This window comes from Protopterus annectens, chromosome 8.part0 (assembly GCF_019279795.1).
Source record: "Protopterus annectens isolate FY-2018-M chromosome 8.part0, PAN1.0, whole genome shotgun sequence".
In the NCBI taxonomy this organism is placed as follows: Eukaryota; Metazoa; Chordata; order Ceratodontiformes; family Protopteridae; genus Protopterus; species Protopterus annectens.
The window spans coordinates 367,139,634-367,162,698 of NC_056741.1; the positions used below are offsets into that span (position 1 = coordinate 367,139,634).

At 35.9% G+C, this 23,065-nt stretch overlaps 1 protein-coding gene across 1 annotated transcript; it reads right to left on the minus strand.

Annotated features, from left to right (window-relative positions):
- LOC122808022 (submaxillary gland androgen-regulated protein 3A-like) lies at positions 1-23,065 on the minus strand. Its single transcript, XM_044079012.1, has 3 exons — positions 22,892-23,065; positions 5,593-5,669; positions 1-234 (listed from the first exon to the last, which is right to left on the minus strand). Exons 1-3 carry the CDS (start codon positions 22,989-22,991, stop codon positions 148-150), a joined length of 264 nt encoding a protein of 87 aa, XP_043934947.1. The 5' UTR covers positions 22,992-23,065; the 3' UTR covers positions 1-147.

A 23,065-nucleotide genomic window follows, 5' to 3' on the forward strand; every position in this document is an offset into this window, starting at 1 on the left:
TAATAGTTTATTTTTTTTAATGTTTTAAATGGAACAATAAGCATTTCAAAATGTCAATGTAATTTGACAGCATTCTCTAGAAGGACTTTTTCAAAATGTATTTCTCTACATAAATAACATGCTGGCTGAGAAGATGAGTGGCTTCCTTTAGGGCCTTTGATGTCTTGGTCCACTTTCATTGCTCTTGACGTCTTCACTGCTGTTCTGCCAAGCTGGATGACTCTCTGGGCTTCCCTATAAGTAAATGGAGATTAAAATTTTAGTGAGAAAGTAGAAGCTGAACTGTTTTCTTCACAGTAGAGAGTGTGTGTGTGCATGTGCGTGTGTGTGTGTGTGTGTGTGTGTGTGTGTGTGTGTGTGTGTGTGTGTGTGTGTGTGTGTGTATTTCATACTAATGAAATCTGCATCGACAACATATCCTTGTGTATATTTAATTAGCAGAAAATCGCAGTGAAATCATTAGTAACTGGAAGGCTGTCACATGAATTTTCAGTCTTGTTTTCAGGACATATAAATTGTTTGTGAAGCTGTGTACACAACATTTTTGTTCTCTCTTTAGGTTTGTGGTGCACTGACACAAATTATCCTTGCTGCTGATCCTATTCCTCCTATAACTTTAACCTCAAAATATAAAATAATATAGCAATAACCCATGCCTGGGTGTGGGTAATGCTAAATTTACCCACGGTTGGCGTGGTTTGGTCCCGAGGGCGAAGCCTGAGGGACCAAACAAAGCCAACCGTGGGTAATTAGCATTACCCACACCCAGGCGTGTTATTGCTATTATACCATGACATTATTTAAGAAAAGAAACTATTACTTTTCTTAAATAATGGCATAGTATAATGCCTGTTTACTGCCCTTCCGCAGATGTCTGGCATCCGGCAGTTCTGATGTACTGCGCGCCTGCGCGGTACATCAGAGTTGAGCAAGAACTGTGAGAAAGCAAGATCTCTGTTGCTTTTTTTTTCATGTCTCGCTATGTTAAATGAGTTTAACATAGCGAGACAGTTTTAAAATAAGCAACGGACATCTCCGTTGCTTATTTTAAAACTGTCTCGCTATGTTAAACTCATTTAACATAGCGAGACTAAAAGCAACGGAGATCTTGCTTTCTCCGTTGCTTTTTTTTAAAATGCTGTCTCGCTATGTTAAATGGGTTTAACATAGCGAGACAGCTTTAAAATAAGCAACGGATCTCCGTTGCTTATTTTAAAGCTGTCTCGCTATGTTAAACCCATTTAACATAGCGAGACAGCGTTTTAAAAAAACGAGTTATACTAATGGAAAAAAGTCCGGGCGACCGGACCTTTTTCCATTAGTATAACTCGATTTACAATGGGCACGCTGGTCAATCAGCGTGCACGTTTTGGGGGGGTCATGGTATAATATAGCAATAACACTGCTGAGTGTGGATAAATCCAGCATTACCCACACCCAGCCATGGGTTATTGCTGTTATACAATGACATTATTTAAGACAAAAGTTATTTTGTTTCCTTAAATAATGTCTTTGTATAAGGGCGGCATGCCGCTCTTTCGTATTTTTCATTGGTATCCTGGGGATTTATTGATGTACTGCGGATGCATATGTGACTTTCGTTCCCATGTCTGCGCAGTATATCACTGGTGTGTAAAGGAAGCAATGGAGAAAGGAAGATCTCCATTGCTTTGTTTTTTTTTTTTGTTTTTAATTAAAAAAAATGAAATTAGGAGACTTTTAATGTACGGGAGAGAGAGACAGAAAATACAAGGAAAATCTGGTATGTTTCTCTAGTTTTACATAACGTACCTGATTATCCTTATATTTTCTGTGACCCATCTTTCCCATATGTTAAAATTCTCTTGATGTCATTTTTTTTAATTAAAAACATTTTAAGCATGTTCTTATAAGCAATTAGGTCCCCCAGACCAGATGAATAGCTCTAAGGGTTGACCAAAGAGCAGGAGGCCAGTTTATTGAGTGCTATAGCATGTGGAAGTGGTTGTGATCTGTACTTAAAATGTGATTTTCAGATATACAACATGATGTGTTAGCATCTATGTCTTTGTTGTTACTATGCTGTAAGGCCACCTTTCTGAAACTGACTGACAAAATGTCCATGCATGTTTGCCTGTTTCTATCACAAGATAAAGCTTATTACTAGCAGCATAAATCTACCCTCTGTGGAAGATAAACGGGTCAAAAAGTGTCTGTGCAAGTACACTGTTAGTCCTACAAATCCTTCAGTTTAGCAAGAGTAACAGGAAGTAGTGAATGAGGACTTCAGGAATCGACATACAATAACCTAAAATTACACATGGGTCACTTTTATTGTAGTAACCTGGTTCACTGCATTTAACCTATGTGATGGTTAAAAACACAATTTGACTTTGGGGTATAAGGGCACAGTTAGCTGGGTCTAAGGATGTGTGAGACCTATTGAGAAACTATTATGTATATGCATACCACTTTGGCTCTGTAAAGGTCTGATGATTTTACCTACAATGTATTAGATGAAAAAGTTATCAGAAATAACTCTCCCTTTATATATAATCAAGGCAAATTGTTTTTTATGTACCCCCCATGTCTCTTGTTGTTTTTGAAGTGTGAGGATTTTGTAAATTTATTATTTTTTTAAATAGAAAATAGAGTTTCTGTAGCATATACTAATAGAAGTCTGGAAGACCTGACCTGTTTCCATTGGCATATGCTTGATTTACAATGGGCATGTTGGTTGGGGTAACCAATCACCATGCACATTTCTGAATGTTAACGGACAGTCATTCTATAATAAAACATATTCCCCAGCCACTTATGTCTAGTAAGTGTTTTGTAAATAAATAAGTAAAGAAATAAAAAAATATAATAATTACATAAGTGAGGCATGTTCTTCAGGGTGCTATTCCTAGTAAGTGGTTTGCAAATAAATAATGAAATAAAAAAAATAATATATTTACATTCAAGCATAACATTTGCTAAGTAGTCTTGAAATGGACAATCCAAAAAAATGTCCTTTATGTAGTGAAGGATGCAAATTCATATACCTACTGCTATGTTAATGGAGTTATATAAGAAAAGAACATAATAGAGTAATAGGTTCATAGGTTCATAGATTAGTAATAAGCTAACTGCCCTTGCGAGCCATTTTCAGCCTAGCCAATTGTCCCTTGTGAGACTCAAACCCTGCACCTTATGTTTGCAAGGCAAACACCTTAACCATTAGGCCATCCTAATGGACTTCACATCCTACTACTGCCTATACCTTGATAGAAACAGCCTGGATAAGCACAAGTTCAAATATCATTTGGTATGTTTTTTCCATTTCTTAACTTCTAAAATGAATCACTTGCATGATTGCAGTCTTGGTCAGCAAAGTCGGGCTGTTGTTAGAGTTAATAACTCCCAGCTTCAGGATCTTTTGGTTTAGGCTTGGACTCAGGGTAATGCATATGTGATGACCGTGAGTTCCTCTGTGTCTTTGTACATTTTCTTACACAAATTTCCTTTGATACTCATTCTACCAATATCCTTTTAAAAACATGCTGCTGAGTGTGAACTGAATTCTTACTCAGAGGTGTGTATTTCTATTCCATCCACTGCTGACTTTGTCTTGATTCTTAGCCTAATTTCAACTTCAGTTTTATATTCATGCCTTTTCCCCTACCTCCTAGTCTCTGAACAGTAAAAATCACAGTACCGATTCAGAAAGTGAACTGTTTGAGTTCTGCACTCCTGAATGTGTTCATCTTCTGTGGAGACATTAAACCAAGGTGCCGTCTGCCTGAGTTGATGGTAGCCCAGGTAGATATAAGAGCTCCAATGGCAGTTATTGCAAAAAGAGTAGGGGAACTCCCCAGTGACCTCTCCTAGCTCCCCACTCAATATGAATATCAGATTGGTACTCCCCCAAAAAGATGACACTGGCCTGGTAGGATTAATCCAATCAACAAAGAGTAAATTAATAAATAAAATACACGTTTTGCAGAATAGAGGGTTTTCACCAGTTAGACCACTATACAGTTAGTTGGAAGGAATCAAAGTGTAGGCTTCATAGTGTTATTTAATGAAACATTTATCTTTAAAAAGATAGGACTTAAAGAAGAAAATCAGTTAATCAAAGAAGAATGAGGCTAAATATTAGAGCAAAAATCAATCATTGGAGGTAAGATATATGAACACTAGCTGCAGACTCAAAGGACAAAACTATGAACAGTGATACCTAAAAATAGCAATACATATATTCTCAATATAAAAATAGGCTCATGGTTAACATGGTTCTCTGGGTAAGTTTATTTGCGCCATTAATATATGGTCACATTGATAACAACTATAACATGGGCCAAATGCATAACACCAGGAAACACTCATGGAAATATTTCTTTGGTCAGATGAACATTCTCCTGTGAGCAAATAATGTAATTAATTCCTCTGTGATGCTAATAGCAAAAACTTTCATAAAGACTTAAAATAAATAATTAAATAAATATGTAATGTAACCAGCAACCCCAATCACTAAGTAACTGCCAGCTACTCTGAGTGTGAATTACTTCATAACTCCATAAATGAGACAGAAAATACAAACAAATAATCTAAGGTCAGCTTCCATTTCTTACTGAGTGGGAAGGAGCAGATAACCTCAATCAACTCTTATATGTGTGATGTTGGTTGGCTTTCTTGTAACTTTCTTTAAAAAACTCCAGATCACATTCTCCATGCTCATAGAGACCAAAGAGGGCAGCGATCACTGGCACTGCTGAAAGGCTGTCAGTGACAGGACCAGTCTCATCCTCAACTAGTTTGATGCATTGAATATAAATCAGAAACATGGAGTTAATTCAGGGCTGAGACTACAAAAACGTCTTAAACTATCTTGCACTCATGCAAACCATTTTTATTTTCTATGTATTTATTTATTTTTATTTATTTATGTCCATTTGTTGACTATGGTAATCTGGCTGGGCCAAGGCCTTTTTTCAGCAGAGTCCAAGTCAGGAACATGCCACCAGCAATAAAATTTGCATTTGAAATTAATACAGTTTACTTGCAGATACAACTATGCTCACTTGGGAGATAGTATATACAAGTTGCATAGTTACTGTTTACATAGTTACAACACATTGTGTATAATTAATATTTGCATAGTCATACCAATGCATTTTTTTTCACATTTGTGATAAAGACCAAAACAAGTCACCAGTAGCATACTGTGATTATTGTTAACAATTTTTACAGTTGTATACAATAACAGATCACGTGCATTTTTGAAGGGGTGATATATTAAGAGAAGTGGGAAGTTAGGTGCAGAAGGTAAAAGGTTACGAGAAAGAAAAGTGTAAGATAGTGAGCAGAATCAGTACAGAAATCCTAATAATTAAATTGGGTGTTACATGAGCACTTATCTGTAGCGTGTACGTAGTCTTTTATCTTTAGTAGAAATTGTTTTAGTTTAGGTTCTGTTCTTACTTCTGTGTGAAAATAAAGCTCTTGGTTTAACTTTATTACCTAACAGATATTAGCCTTGCTTATAAGAACACAACTCGTCTTTTTTTTTAAGATAATGCCATCTAGAGTTTTTACTTTCTTAAAATAAGCACATAAAGTGATACTTACATGGAATGGTGGCTGGGATGGTGGAGCAGGAGGCTGTGATGGTGGGACTGGAGGCTGGGATGGTGGAGCTCCAGGTCCTGTAAGGGAAACCAAACAGTGAAAATCTCTTAAACTAGTATAAACATCACACCAAATGCTTCTATACTGGAATTAGAATAGCACTTAAGTGTTTGTTAATTTTCTGCAAGCATAACCTATACAAAATAAAGCCACATTCTACTAATTTCCTATGGGTCCTCCTCCACTTTCACAATATATAGTAGGTTAGATTTCACTTACTGCTCCTTTTTCTTTATGTAACAAATATGCATCTCCTTTCTAAAACAGACCATTACAGAATGTTCATCTTGCTATAAGTTTTCATATTAAAGTCCATGCAGTTCTATCACATGATTTTTTTTAACTGTAGCTATGGAAAGGACCATTTGCAAGAGGAGATATGCAGGATACATTCTCAGATCCACCAATGGCTTCAGCTGTCTGATAGAAAACAAATTGAACCTCATTATAAGGAACCAGCTGCAAATCTCCAGCAGTTCCTCACAACTGGAAAACAACTTCTATTTCAGAATTGTGGACTTTCTAAATATTTACTTTTAATATTAAAAGGGTTTAGAAGTCAACGTGTATTTTTATATCACTTAAAACTCTTATTTGCATTTATTATCCAGTTAGCATTGTCTGCATGAAATTTTTAAGGTAGGACACCTGGAGATACCCAGCAGCCTTCTCTGAGAAAATATTGTTGCACTTAAAAAATACAGTGGCCATGGCAGTACTGGTCTGAAAAATTCTGTTTTCCCTCTCTTTTAATTTCTCCAAATCTTTTGGGTTTCTAATACCTTGATGGAAATGGACCCCATTCCTAAGTCAAAGTACAATTAAAGTTCATGAAGTTAGTATTGTTTCAATCTTTATATCAGCTAGAAGTGTTCTTTGCAACACCCGCAATGTGCCCAGTAATGACTCCTTCTGCAATTCATATGAGGTTGCATGGATTGGTAACATATCTAAATACAATTGTAGATTCTTTTTTATAAGACCTGTTGCTCTTACTACTACTGGAACTGTCTGGGTATCTTTCTTCCACATTGCTCTTGTTTCTGCCTGCAGATCCTAATATTTTATGACTTTGTGTCTCTCTGTACGCAAGACAGTGTAGTTATTGGGTGGGGTGATTTCAATAATCAATACTACTTTTGTCTTCTTTTCTTGGACCACTATAACCAGTTTTCCAGCTTCTATCTTTTGAACTGCTGGTAATAGGTGATAGCATGTGATATAAACTTCATTATTTTCTATGCTATTTTGTGGCTCATATCTCCAATGTTTATCAGTCAGTTCAATAGCATAATGTTTGCACAATCCCAGTGCAACAGTCTTGTCACATTATTATGTCTTTCAGTAATCAGTCCTTCGGACATTAGTATGTTACATCCAGCAGCAAGGTGTACGACTGTTTCCAATTCGGCTTTACAAAACCTACATTTGCCTGCTTCTCCCACATGTTCAATGGGCTTTGTAAACCAGCACATATACAGCCCACTATCTTGTGCCGCCAATATTAACCTTTCATCTCTTGGTTTGAATTTGCCTCTCCTTATCCATTCCTGAATTTGCTCCTGATCAACATGAGGTTCTTCCAGAAGTTTTCTATACTTGCAACTATATTTATGCTTTTTCCACATTTCTTGCCTTCTCATCCGGTGCTTCACATTATATTCATTCTTTTGTTTTTTTGGCACATTCAGTTGCTGCCTGATTTTTTATCTACTTCTGGTTTGATTTCTATTCTTGCTTGATGCCGATATGCTTCTGCTAGATTAAGCAAAGAAGTCATTTTAGATTTATTCTCCTCATGTTTCAAAACTTTCACTATGTTTGGGTCTTGTGAGGTCAGCAGATATGTGTGGAGTCCCACAATTTCAGATCTGTACATGTAATCAATTTCAAGGAGGCCCATCCCTCCTTCGGAAAGGGGAATATATAATCTTGGTATACCCAGATCATTTGGCGAGGATGAAGCATCCTTCTTGTTTTAATATCTAATCTAGCCAACACGTTTTGGAGCCAATCAATCACTCCAAAAGTGTAAGTTAGGACAGGAAGAGCAAATCGGTTTATGGCTTGGATTTTGTTCCTAGATGTAAAACGCTGTTTTCAGGATTAATTTAAGTCTTATAAAGTATTCTTTACTAAGTTTTATTCACATTGTCCATGTTTTATTACTGATCCTTCATCAATTCCCAAATATTTATACACTACCTCTTGCTCAAGTTCTTTTATATCACATTCTTGTACCAAACTGATGTTTTCCTAGTGCTGCAGTTTTCTTGCTTTAAAGGTTGCTTTTGCACATTTATCAAGACCAAATGACATTCTTATATCATCTGAAAAAGTCTTGACAACCTGCAGTTATGCTTTCAATTCCTCATCTGATGAGCTATTCAGTTTTAAATCATTAACAAAGAGTAAATGAGATGTCTTTACACTTTGTTGTTTTTTTAGGAGCCAAATTATAGCCATGGCCTAAGCTGTTAAGTAGACAGCTTAATGGGTTAAGGGCAAGACAGAATAGTAGCGGTGACAAAGTCACCCTGGAATATCCCCCTTTGGATTTTTATCCCCGGAATAATAATTTGTCCTTTATCATGACTTAACTGGAAAGTGGTCTACCACTGTTTCATGGTCACTGTAATGTAGTCGATCAGTGTAAAATGTATCTTATAGATTTTTAAGCACTCTTTTATCCATGAATGTGGGATACTATCAACTGCTTTTTGTTGTCAATCCATGCCGTACTTGGATTCTTCCCCTTTTTACTGTTCTCCACTATGACTTTATTTAAAAACAAATGATCCTTTGTTCCATATGACTTTCTTTTATTGCCCTTTTGTTCTACTGCCATAATCGAGTTTTCTTCTAAATAACTGTAAACTCTGTCGGCATCAATTATACATCATTGGAAGGCAAGCTATTGGTCTATAATTTTTAGGGTATGTCGGTTCACTCTCAAGTAGAAACATTGTTTTTTCTGTTGTTAGCCAGGTTGCTGTCTGTTTGGGATGCGTATGTAAATAGTTCTTACTCACGGCTAAATGTTCATGCAAAGACGTTAATACTTTTAGCCAAAACTTAGATACTGCATCTGCGTCTGGAGTTTTCCAATTAGAGGCTTTTCTTAAGTTTATTTCAGTCTCTTTGGCTGTTACTTCATCCCATTTCATATCCTGTATCTTTAAACGTCTTATTCTTTATTTAACTTCTTCTATCCATTTAGCATCTTTGTTATGTTCCACAGGATCTTCATAGATATTTCTCCAAAATGTATCTATTTCTTCTTTTTTTGGAGGTCTTTCAATTCCTTTTACCTTGTTTCCTAATTCTCTATAAAACTTTTTGGGGTCATCAATAAAGTGCTTATTTTGTACTTTTCCTTTGTATTTATCTTCATATCTTCTAAGTTTTTTCGCCTGTGCTGAAATTTTTAGTTTGTTATTTGCAAGAGTGCATGATAGATCCTGGTCTGTTCTAATACTGTGCATTGCTTTTATCACATCTATCATTCTTAGCATTTTTGTTGCTTGTTCCCTCTTCTATAGTCTTCTAACAGTGACACTTCTTGTCTTAACTGTTTTATAGTTTTCTCTATTCAATATTTCCATGATGGTATTCGATTTCTCCCCTTCCTCTCCCTCACTACTCTGCTTTCTTGTGGTAGAACTTTATCAGTTATTAATTTAACTGCACAGTAATATATCCCATTTACTTCTGTTCTATTGCATAGATCTCTGTGAACAGTCCTAATTACTGTGTTCATTTGTTTTATCAGACTTCTAACTTATTTGGTTTTATTAACCTTCTGCAGTCTATTTCTTTCATTGATCTTGATATATCTATCTGTGTCTATTAAATCAAGGCACTCTTCTCTTAACTCATTTTCTTCCAAACTAAGGGCACATCCCGTGTTTTCCATTTCCTTTGGGAATTCAATAGAAGTTCTATACATCTTCTTGTGGCACATTCTCTTCAATTTCATCCTGTGGCATCCATTGCTCTGTCATATGGGAACTCACTGGTCTATCACTCCTCAACATTGACTGAATTAGAGTTTCCCCAGTTTCCTGTTCCTTCCCTTGCTGTCTAACTTCAAGTGAACATTTATACTGGTTTCCTGTGGAAGGCTCCAAATTATCTTCATAAGGCACCTGACCAATTACTCCCTGTTCCACTGGTTTCCCCTTAATTTGTAAATCCATTGCTCTATCCTGTTGTGGTGCTTTCTGAATTAGATTGTCTACACTGAATCCTTCGCTTCGCAGGTACTCTAAATCTCAATTTCTATTTTTTAACTTTTCCATTGCTAATCTCCTTTTCTGCTTTTCCTCTTTGTCTTCTTATTCTTTGTATTGAAAGTTTTCCATGTCCAGATTCCTTTGCCTGTATTTCATTTCAAATATCATTGATCCCTGGATGAGAGAATGGCATAATGGTTAAGGTGTTTACCTTACAAACACAAGGTGCAAGGTTTGATTCTCACATGGGGTAATTGGCTAAGCATGAAATGGCCCAGAAGGGCATTTAGCCTAGTACTGATCTATGAACCTATGCTTAGTTTTGCTTTCTCCTTTGCATAAATATTACACCATATTAGAGCTTTTTCTTTCCCGTCTCCATATTTCATCTTCATATGTTTCCTGATCTTCTTGTTTCTCCTTACTTTGGGGACTCACTCCATCATGCTGTGATGTAACCTGTGTTAGACCTTCTGCACCAAATCCTTCACTTCACAGGCACTCCATAGCTTCAACTTCTACATTTTAACTTCTACTTTACTAATCTTCTTTTCTACATCCCATTTTTGTGATACCATTTTTTTATTATGAAATTTTCCATATACGGATGCCTTTTCCTGTATTTTTCCTCAAATATCTTTGGGGCTGCCTTCTTTATATTAATTAATTTGGCTTTGCATAAATATTGCACAATATAAAATCTCTTTCTTTTATATGTCCATATTTCTTTTTTATACTTTTCAAATATCTCTTGGTTTTGTTTATATTTTCGCACTACCTCAGATACTCCTTTTACCAAACAGATAAAAGTTTCTTGATCTATATACTGTTTTTCACAAATCTGTTGTATTAATGAATGCAAATTTCCTTTTGAAGCTTCTGACAGTTTTTCTTGTGGAAGTACTTTATATTCTTTTAATTTCTCTCTTAATTATTTTGTATATCTTGTGTCTTGAAATTTGGGGCTTTTTGCATAATAATTATATATCATTTCTTTATTATCTTCAATAGTCCACTCTATCATCTTTATGGCTCTTCTCTGGCCTATCAGCTTTTGTGATTTTTGTGGACTGCTACTTCCTTCTACAAGGGGGGGGGGGGGCATCCTCCCCCTGGGCCTGGCCTGGCCCCATTCTAGGAATGTTTCCATATTTTAAGGATTCTACATTGTCATTTTTTTCCAGTCCTGGAACCAGTGCACCTGCCAGGATTGGGTACTTTTTTATCCTGGGTCTTGTGCACCCAGCTATCTCTTTTAATTTTTGACCTACTTCTATCCATGATATAGGCTATATAAATACAGTCTATATATCAGCGTTGCCTTGGTGAGATTTTGTAGAAGACAGGGTCCACCTCATGAAGGTACTCACCAAGACTTGAGGACAAATTCAATTTCAGCACTACTGCTCTTCTTTGTTTGCTGACTTTTCATCTCTCCGTGTTTTCCAGTATGGATGCCAGGATGCTCATATCTATTAAAAATAGATGATAATAAAGGGAAAGCAAGGAAGAACTGTATTTTTTGCTTTCTCTTCCAGTAATGTCCTTGTCTTTATACTAAAATTTCATTTTCCAGTATTTCTTAGCTGTGTTAATGAATTCTGTTGTTATAGTATACAATTTTTTCACATATATCCTGAAAATAAAGTTTTGTATTAGTTCTAATGTTTTATTTTCTATTTTCTTTTATGATTTATTATCTTTGGGCAGTCCCCAAACTTGACCATTCAGATCCTGTAATCCCAGCTATTTTATTGAGGCCTGCTCTCAGCCATATAACTCAAATATATCAGTGAGTGAGGGATCCCCTTTTTCCAAGACAAGTTCACCTTTCAGAACCCTTCATGTCTGTAGCCAAATATCAGGCACACCCCAAAATGATGAGTGATGCATTGCATTTTCTAGAAGGTATCATCTACCAGGTTATAAGATAGGTGAAGGCTGCCAGCCTAGCCAGGTAGAATTTTGTAGATAATTCTGTCATTTGTAAATATTAATGTAAGCCACAGGCTTGTTCTCTTAAATGTGAAAAGACTGCATTGGATATTGAACTGCAAAAATGTAACAGTGTACTCTGCTGTAAGAAAGCCAAGTCAAGCATTTTATGACTGTCTTTGATGTCAAAATGTGGAGCCAATATATCTAGAGGAAGGCATCCTGCCTATTGTTTTAAGACCAGAGTTAATGGCTAGAATTTGCATGTATAAATGTCATTTATTGCTCTGGTTTCTGACCAGGTGTAAAGAATGTAAATGTAGTTTTTGTTAGCCTGGGAACACCAAGTGCGAAGAATGCTGTCATGTGAAGCAGCCCTGTGTTATCAATTTAAAGAATGAGAATCCAAGATCTCAGAGCATTTTGTCTTGAGAACATCCAAAATCACCAGCACTGCCTGTTTCTTTATGTAAGTTTATTTTAGAACTGTGTTTTCTCTTAGATATAGCTAGGAAATAGGAAGATTAGACTAGTTTGTTTTTCTGTGATGTCAGAACTTTTGCTACTGTATTATTTTAAGTATTTCTCTGTGATTTCTGAACTCTTAACTAGCACTGCATAGTAAGAAGTATTGTTATGTGTTTTTATTAGGGATGTACCAAATAGGGGGTTAACAGTATTCAGCCGAATATGAATAGTTGTACCAACTATTTGGCTGAATATGAATATGAATACAAATAGTTGTTTTAGTCAAGTCATGAGGTAAACTAAGCACTAAAACTAAGCACTAAACAAAATTGTTAAACAGCAAGTCAGGTTTTGCAAACTGTTCTGTGCTGTGTTCTGCTGTCTGTGCACAACCATGAGGGCTAAAAGTAAGAAATTATTGTACATAATCATACACATACATTTAACTCACCACAAAACCAAAAAAAAACACAATAGAGCCATGACCAAATAGCTGTCAAAGCTTTTTACTGATGTTACCTAGTAGCTGTCAAACTTTTTACTGATGTACATTTAACTCAGGAATACTGCATTAGCTTTCAAAAACACAAATCGTTCCATGTTTTCAGCATTAAGACAGTTTCTTGTTTCACTGAAGGTATCACCAGCCAAACTAAAGAGAAGCTCAGTTGGCACACTTGTAGGTGATGCCGAAAGGTAGCCCTTAGCCATATGACACAATGTTGGAAATCTGGTCACGTTCATTTTCCACCAATTTAGTGGGTCAGTGTCTCTCAGAACACAGGGATCTGTCAGAAAATTGCTCATTTCTGTTTCTATGGAAACAGAATTATCACTGTTCAGTGCCCGAACAGGCTACAACTGATCCCAAGATGACCAAAAGTCTTCGGCTGCTGTCTGCCTTTTTTGTTGGTGGTTGTTCATTCACTTCAGTCACTTCAGAAACAACATCAGATGGCTGATTTGTAGGCTGAAGTGACGTTGGCTGACACAGTAATGTTGCAGTAACGATGTCTGTTTTGGCTTTTACCTGCTGCATAGGTGTCAAGAAATGCAGCTTGAAGCGTGGATCCAAGCCAGTCAAAACTGTGCAAATGCCATTTTCATACAAGTCAGAAAATCTTCTTGTTAAGATTGCTATCAGTTCTCTGACTGTCTTTTTGATTCCATTATCAGCTATGTCTTTCTGCAGATACAACAAGACAGCCTGAACAGCTGGTAGGATCATTGAAAAACAATTGTTGCAGCTTATTTCATGCGTTAGTTGTTCAAACAGCCTATGAATTGCAACAATTTTTGTTGCTAAAGCTCACAGGTTTGTTGTCAGGGACAGCACCTTGCTGGATTTGTCATCACATTCAGCGACGTACACATGCACAGCTCTCTTTTGCTCCAACAACCGATCCAACATCTGATACATTGAATTCCACCTGGTGACAATCTCCTGATGAAGCTGATGTTTTAGTACACCAAGTTCTTCTTGGATGTCATGAATGCGTGAGGTAGCACTTGAAGAGTGTCAAAAATATCCCACAATCTTCCGTGACAATGTTATCAAGTCAGCAATAGATGGCTGTGTCAGAATTGCATCATTCAGAGCCAGATGCAGAGTGTGGTCAAAACTGACATTGGGCAAATCTGCATCCCTGAATGCTTTGACCATGTTGGCATCTCCATCATGTAAGCCAAGTGGACACATTCTTTGTCAATATTCCAGCAATTCATCATGTCAAGTAGAGCATCAGTTAGTCGAGACCCAGTGTCCTGTCCATCAAATTTTTGACAATGGAGGATGGCAGTTCTGTGTGTAAATGTGTCATTAATCCAATGTGCAGTTAAGCTTATGAAAGATTCTGTTGTCTGTGCCGTCCATGTGCATGTGGTTAGATAAATCATGCTTCGCTGATAGCAGCATGTACATGGCCCATGGCCCCGCACTGTGTTGTACATCTCTGGTATGAATTTTTCAGTGAAGTATTTGTGGCTTGGTAGTACATATCTAGGCTCAAGTACACCAATCAATTCTTTAAAGCCTTTATCATCAGCAATTGAGTATGGCTGGATGTCAATTGCAATCATTTTTGCGATGGCACGATGCATTTTGTTCACCCCAGGACTATGAATGATCCATGTTTTTTTCTTGCCAATCATGTTGCTCAGTGTTTGCTGAACCTTGCCAGTCTGCTGAGTGTCAGACGTCCCACTTGCTCTTGCTGCTTTCTTCTTGTTAACAACTTCTTTGTATTCCTCAGGATGCTTATAGGACAAATGATTATTTAGTGGAGATGTTGTAAATGCCTTTGTTGATCGACCTCCGGGAGAGATGACTGCTTTGCACAACTGGCATATTGCTTTCATTTTATCATCACATATCTTGAAATAATTCCAAATTGGACTTATCAATCAGTGAACTACCCAAATGTAAATTTCACTTAAGTTACAGCTATAATACGATCATGCAAAAATAAGCTACAAGGTAACACAGTATCAATAATATTCTGATGACTGTCCTGTATGTCAATAAGCTCACTGGCACAACCATGGCCTAGCATGCACAGGCATAAAAGATCTGACATGATGCCAGCCACCTCCCTTCAATACATTTCACCACGACTTTATTTATTTATTTATTTTTTTTTACACAGCATCCCATTGATTCCATGTTTAGGTAGGTAAAATCTTATCTGTACAATGTTATGGAATACGGATGGCCCACCTGTTGACATGGATCATGCTGCCACTACAGCTACAGACTGGTTGCACCAGTGAGCTTACTCATGTACAGGACTGTATATATGGAGATACACGGATACATGACCACTATTCGTATTCGGTCTGAGCGCCACTATTTGGCCAAATACGAATAGACTATTCGGCTTGCTATTCGGAACTGAAGTGAATACGCAACAAATATTAGGTATACCCCTATTTTTTATTATTTATTATTAACTATTTTTAAACCTTTCAGCTGTGGCTGTTTTATGTAGAGTTAATTTAAGCTCTTGAGTACATTGCATATATATATATATATATATATATATATATATATATATATATATATATATATATATATATATACATATATATATATATATATATATATATATATATATATATATATATATATATATATATATATATATATATATATATATATATATATATATATATATATATATATATATATATGTATAGTGATACAGTACCAAGTCACTCTAATAAGTCTTGTGTTCAGTCACACTTACCATCTGGATAATAATATTGCACAGTAATAACTGGACACCCTTTCAGAAGGTCCTTTGAGTAGCTGATATTAGTGGGTGGTGGCAGCTGGTACTACCATAGTGTCTGGGTAAAAGGGGCACAGCTGGAGAACCCATGCCACCCTTCCTCAGGAGTGCCTGTGTGGTTGTATATAACTTTTATCTCAAAGTGTGTGTGTGTGTCAGCTACTTGGGCAGGGACGCACAGCACTGGTTGGACAAAGAGGGTGCTGGAGTTTTTAGCTTGCCCACTAGGCTGAGATTTGGACCGTATAGCTGTGCCAGTGGGGAGTCTTATTGGGGACTTGGACAGAAATGGAAAAAAAACAGCTCAAGACTGACTGTGATCTCTGTGTGCTTTTAAGGGAAATTGTACTTTACTGTGTCTGTATTTATTATCCTTTATCTATACGGATGCCCCTCACTGTTATTAGTGGTGAGGATTGAGGCTCCTTTATTGCTGGGCCAGGGCATGAGCATCACAAAGCAACAAGAAATGAGCTGATACCAACTACATTGATAATCAAAGTGACATCATCTCAGCCAATTAAATCCATCTAACACCGGCTAGTATTTGCAGTGGTCAAGATTATTTCTTGAACATGACCTGACTGGAACATAAAAAAAAGTTTTATTTCTTTGCACAACAAAAGTGACTTAACTAAATTTTTTTCTGTTCTTTTTACAACTGTATTTTTAACCCAGCTATGTCTAATTGAGTTAAAAAAACTAGGAGCTATGCTTATATATATATGGGTCTACCTGAATTAACCAAAACTGCAAATGTCCAACAGCGAGATAACCGATACTGGAAGATCGACAACAGAGAAGACCGACAGTTGAGAATCCCGATGCTGAGAACACCGACATGTTAAGGTAAGTGTGCGATAGGGACGGACATTAGGGTCAGGGTGTGGGTAAGGTAAGTGTGTGACAGTGACAGACATTAGGGTAAGGTGCGGGTGAGGTAAGTGTGCGATAGTGACGATCTTAGGGTTAGGGTTTGGGTTAATGTTAGTGCATATATTGTTGTGTATGTAAGGTTAGTGTAGGTTTGTAAGGTTTTTGGTGTGCTGGTGTTGAGTGTGTGTTTATCGGGAAAGTTATTTGTTTTGTTGATTGTCAGGATTGTGGTTTGTCGGGCATGTGAAGTTTTGTGTTTTTGAACTTCCGGTTTTGTTGTGTCAGTTATTTCGTTGTCTGTGTTTTGGCATGTCGGTGTTAATAGGTAGACCCATATATATATATATCTATCTATCTATCTATATCTATATCTATATATATATATATATATATATATATATATATATATATATATATATATATATATATATATATATATATATATATATATACATACACACACACACACACACACACACAGATATGTATACACACACACACATATACATATATATATATATCTATATATATAGATATATATATCTATATATATATATATATATATATATCTATATATATATATATATATATATATATATATATATATATATGGTGTACTTTAGAACAGTGAGCGATCAGATGATCGAATGCTGTTAGAGCAAAGACAACATGTCAAACTGACAAAATAGTGAATGGCTGGAACAGCAAATTTTTTCCCTGGGAAAGAAATTGCGGGGCCGGCCGTCCAGGTTGTGCCATTTCTTCCACTGTAGTGAGATCTTGGAGTTGGTATATTTAAGTAGAGGGGTGTGGGGGGCACAGCCCCCCACTATATTTAGTGTTTTGTTTTTTTTTTTTGTTTTTTTTTTTGGCGGGGCAGCGATTTTTTTCCCTGGGAAAAAAAAAATTGCTGTTCTGGTTGCTCACTGTTTTGGATTTTTGACATTTAGGGGTCAATATAACAATGTTTGATCATCTGATCATTCATTGTTATAATATAGACCCTATATACAGATATATATATATATATATATATATATATATATATATATATATATATATATATATATATATATATATATATATATATATATATATATATACACATTCACAAACATATAAATATATACATATAACAAGAAATGCTTTTGCAGGAAATGAGCCACCGTTCACTCCCCTTGTGGAGGACTAAATTCACTAAATAAATTGAATATATCAGTTCTGAGATCAGACAATACTAGATGTAAAGGAAATCAAATCCTCTTTCTCTGTTATTTAGTGATCTTGCAAAATACTCATTTCCTACTTTTTTATTTAAAATATATTACATTTCATGAGCTTCCTCATCATGGGCTGCCACCAAACCGAATGTTATATGAAGAAGTAGAGTGTATATACACACACACACACACACACACACACACACACACATATATTTATATATATATATATATATATATATATATATATATATATGTTTGTGGAGAGTGAGTGAGAGAGAGATGGAGAAAAAGATCAACTCCACTGCCACAGTGCAGTGGAAAAAAAGTAAGGTATAAAACACACCATGATATGCAACATTTGATCAACTACAATGCACTCAAATATGCTTCAGTGGAATGTAGCTAAGAAATCAGGACATCAAAAAAAAATTCTTCCCTTTGAATGCAGGATGCTGTGGAGCTCAGTGAGTGGCCAAAGGGATGGAGAGCACTGTAGGAATTGTAAGCTCGCTCACCCCTACTACATTACTCTTTCCTCTGCAGCAATGGATGGAGGAATAGTGTTTTATGGGCAAGGGAAAATGTCCTGTGGGGCTCTTGACAACCTTGGGAATGCTCAGCTTGTCCCCATTTGAATAGAAGAAAAAAACAAAGCTTAAACAAATTTCAGTTTCATGTCTGTTATAGTGCTTATTTCCTGAACACTTTTTAGAAGTATTGAACATTGACAAAAAATAAAGCAAAATAAATAACTGCAAAGATGAATAATCTAACAAACTATACATATTGTTAAGAATAAGAATACCAAGCAGTAAATTAATATTTACAGGGTTTCATACTGCAAAGAATAAAAGTAGTCCGATACTTAAATTCAACTTGAAAGTTGCAGCACACTGTAGTGACAAGTAGCTTTGATGACTTCCAATTAGTAGCAATAGTGCACTACCCATGCAGAGCTCTAGTGACAGAAATCAGAAATCCAGTAAAATGCTTCAAAAACACCATGATATAAAGCAGTTTTGTGTTGTGTTGATCAGAGTAGATCATGGTTCAAATTTGAACATTTTTAGTCTCAGCTCAGCAATGGTGCAAAGACTAATAAAAATCAAAATACAGAGTTATAATGGTATTAATAAAACATTATGATCTTCCAGGGTCCTGGGATGAATTATACAACTAAAAATTTGCAGGAGTAGTCAACCACTAACATCAAACGATCACTAATAACAGACTCTGGTCCCAGCCAAAAAATAAACTCTGCCTGCAAACACATAGCAGAATGCTAACAATAGAGTGATAGAGCTGCTAGTGGCCCAAACAGTTGCTTGTGACATCCCAACAAATGATGAAAACTTAAATTACACTCTGTCTGGAGGAAAGTAACAGAATGTTGACAATGAGGAAGCAGAGTGGATTCCATGCCAGACTGATAATTATAATTCAAACATGCCAAATAATAATAATAATAATAATAATAATAATAATAATAAAAATAATCAGGAGCGAATATGGCAAAAGTAAAAGTTCCAGTAATTAAACAATCCAATTTAGAGTGCGGACAGAAACAAATAAAATCATAAAAATGGTCAATATTTCATTCATAGAGAGTCATATCTCTGCCATCTTTAGACATGTATGGAAACTACTTCCGTATTTATACATTTGTTTATTGTTTATTATTCATTAGCAGTACATGAAATGTGGTTATGCTTTGAAATTTGGAAAATGCAAGCTTGTTACACAACTCCCTGAGAAAAGAGAGTTACATAAGAAGTTTTATCTACTTTTCAGAGCTGTTACACTCTAGTCTCATGCTGCAGTAAACCACTCCCACGCAGACATACACATCAAGAAATATAAAAAGACAAATTGAAGTCATACCTCTCAGCTGTACAGATTTTTCAGAATGTTCAGATGTTTGCCTAATATTTTTGGTCCATTTTTTATAAAATTGTGGTTTCTGGCAAATCACAGGCAATTCATTAAAGGTTGAAGTCAGAAAATAATGACAGTCATTTGAGTTTCAGACTTCATGTTGTTAAGAAAATTCATGCTAACAAAAAATTTGCTATTCTTTCAATGTTCTAAGTTTGTAGGAACAATATTTTAAAAAAAATTCCCTATTTTTGGGCATTTGTCCTCCCATTATTTATGTCTTTGTTCAGATTTCTTACTCGAACAGGTTGAGCGGTATGATTGAAGTGTGTGTAAAACTACTACTCTAACAGAATTTTGTCCACTGTCTGTGTGTCAGAACTGTAAAAAGTTTTTGCACTTCTAGGCAGTTTTATTGCACTTAATCTTGTAATGCATCCAAGAAGGTAAAACTTTCTGTTCTACAAAAGATTATAATTGGGTTGCTAAATTTCTTGAATCCATATTTTGAACTCATTGTAATTCCCTATTTTTTTTTAACTGGGGATAACAGACTGATAAGAAAAAAAATGATTTCAAACATTGCCTAAGTAGAGCACATATAATAAAAATTCAGTAAGTTTGCAATAAAACTATTTTAAATTACAAACTATAATATACAATATAAACAGTAACTGGACTCAATACATTTTAGAGATGTGAAAATATATACATGTTAGTTATAGAAACAGCATGCTAAGCAAGTTATGCCTTGTAAATGGTGTAATGCTAAAGTTATAGAAATGCCAGAGAGGCTGACATTTGAATATCAACATAGGTATTTTAGAGGGGAGGGATGTGGCTATATGAAGCAAAATCCCAAGAATAAAGCAATAGTTTTAGGTGATTCTAAGCCTTTGAAAGTACTTGTGTTGTACTTTGTCTTTGCTACATATTCTGATTGGGCCCAAAAGCAGATGAAGTGACCAGTATTTTTCATTTCAGCTAGGAACAATTTCCAAAGATCAGGAAAGAAGATAAAAAAACTGCGGTCAGAGATGGAGTTTATTTATTTATTTATTTTACATTTCTAAACTGGGAAATTCCAACTGGACCAGGTCCATTTACAGTGGATGCCTGGGGAAAAAAGGTCTGAAACATTGTTACAAGAAATAAAATAAGAGAAGCAAATGTATACAGTGTTATACCAAGGTCATTTAAATAATACAACATGGAGTTAGACATTTTGCCAGACAATATATAAAATAAATTGGAAAAAGACATTTTCTAGGAGAAACAGTCAGGAATTCAATTTAATGTGCAGGTGTATAATGACTGTGACAAAAAGAGGAGCAGTCGCCCATTTTGAGAAGTAGCAACTAATAGTCAGAGTTATTTGCTGGGTTTAATACTGTAGATGGTTAAAGTGAGTAGCTTGGAAGTTGAAAAAAAAAGGGGGGGATGGGAGAGTAAAGTTTAAGTGAAACAAGGACATAACCAGGTGTTTAGTAGATGTGATTTGAGGGACTTTTTGAATTGTAGGGTGGTAGAGGCAGTGGTCAGAGAATGGGGGAGAGAATTTGTTCTGGAATCTTCTTTGTGAGGGCCAATGGCAAGTTAATGAACAAAGATTACTGGGGGAGGTTCTAACTTGCAGTCAACTAACTAAGGAAAGAAACAAGACTATTTAAAAAAATACGTAGAGTAAAGAATCAAGCAGCAGATCAGCTCTCTGTTGTACTCAATACCAGTAGGTTTCACATGGTAGTGAAGTTATTTCTGATTAGGTTGACAACCAAAGATTTAGCTAGAGATTATTTACGTAACTGATATCTAATTTGTTAGCTACAACTACAAGAGGAAAAAACATTCAATCTAGGCAAAAGGTCAGTTAATTATGGCTCAACAGTTCAGCATACTGGTGTTTGCTTTAAGTCAGTCAATATTGGCCGTCCTGAGGAGAGGGTCAGAAAGACAGAGAAACACAGAGAAAGAGAGATTGTCATTGATGTTCCAGTTGAGGGAAAATGTGAACAAGTTTTGTCGGGTCTATATTAGAACACCAAACATTCAAAATGTCGAGTGTTCTAATATCGAACCCTAGCAATCGTAAAAAAAAAAACATCGAACATTTGGAACAACAAATTTTGTTCCTAGGGAAAACATTTGCTGTTCCAAAACACATAAACACAACACAAGCACACCAAACAAACAGCAATCCACACACATACACCTAAACTCTAATGCTTAACCCTACACTAAACTATACAAACACCACTAACTATCCACTTACCTTAACCCCAACCCTAACTCTAAGGTTCATCACTATCGCACAGTCACCTCACCTGCGCTCTAACTCTCCTAACCCACCCTAACCCACACTTCCACACAATCGCACTTACCTGACCCATGCCCTAACCCTAACTCACCTAATCCACCCTAACCCACACGTCCACACAATCGCACACTTACCTGAACCCGACCCGTAACTTTCCACCAGAATGCTGAAAATACCGAAGCAACAGAAACGGACAACCAAAGTATTTCCCTAGGAAAGAATTTGGTTTCCTGTTACTCCGATATTTTCAGCGTTCACTGAAAACGGGTCAATATTAGAACACCCGACATTTCAAATGTTCGGTGTTCTAATATAGACCCGTTTTGCCTTAGTGCTAATAATATCATTAGTTTTTGAGGGATTACAAAGTATATTTTTGCACCAGTTGCATAGATCCATTTGACTACTCAGTAGAGTCTTGATATTGAGAAACACCTGTTTAATAAGCTGGGAGTATTTTTTTCTAACAGGCTATCTTTGAGTTTTAAATTATTCAGGGTTCAGTATTTGATTTGTTTGTTCATTGTGCCTGCTTTCTTTGAAACAATAAATTATTACTTACCTTTGTAAAATTATATCAACTTTCTAAAACTGTACCATATCAAAAATACTTCTAGAAAATATGAATAGTTTCAATATGTTGTTCTCTTATCTTCTTTTTCCAGAACACTTTGCTCTCCATGTGAAAAAAGCAAAACAAAACACAGTTGTTTGCCTAAAATTTAATATGGAAGGTGGTAAAATTAGCGACTTTGAAATCACATGCAAATTTACGAGAACATAAACTCTGATGATGAACTCTGAAGGCTTAAAATGGCTCATTAGGTCAGTTAGCTTAGTACTAATCTATGAATCTATGAATCTATGAATGATATTTCTGATTAAGAACAGGAAGGCCAAGTACACTGGAAGAGAATATTCTAAATCTTATTTGCTTTGAAATTCCACTCCCTTTTTACACATTATTTCTGTTCCTTCATTTAACACTCATGGTTAATAAGTAAGTAGCTCCATACTTACCTGGTGGCCTTCTATCATGCTGGCCCCCTCGGTGACAGTCTGCTGTTAGAAGAGTTGCTGTTATAACAACAGCCACAAACAAAACAGTCTGAGCTTTCATGGTTGTCAGAGATGTACTTCACTGAAGGGGAACTCTTTCAAAAGTTGCTCCTAAAGGCAAGATAACACACTGTC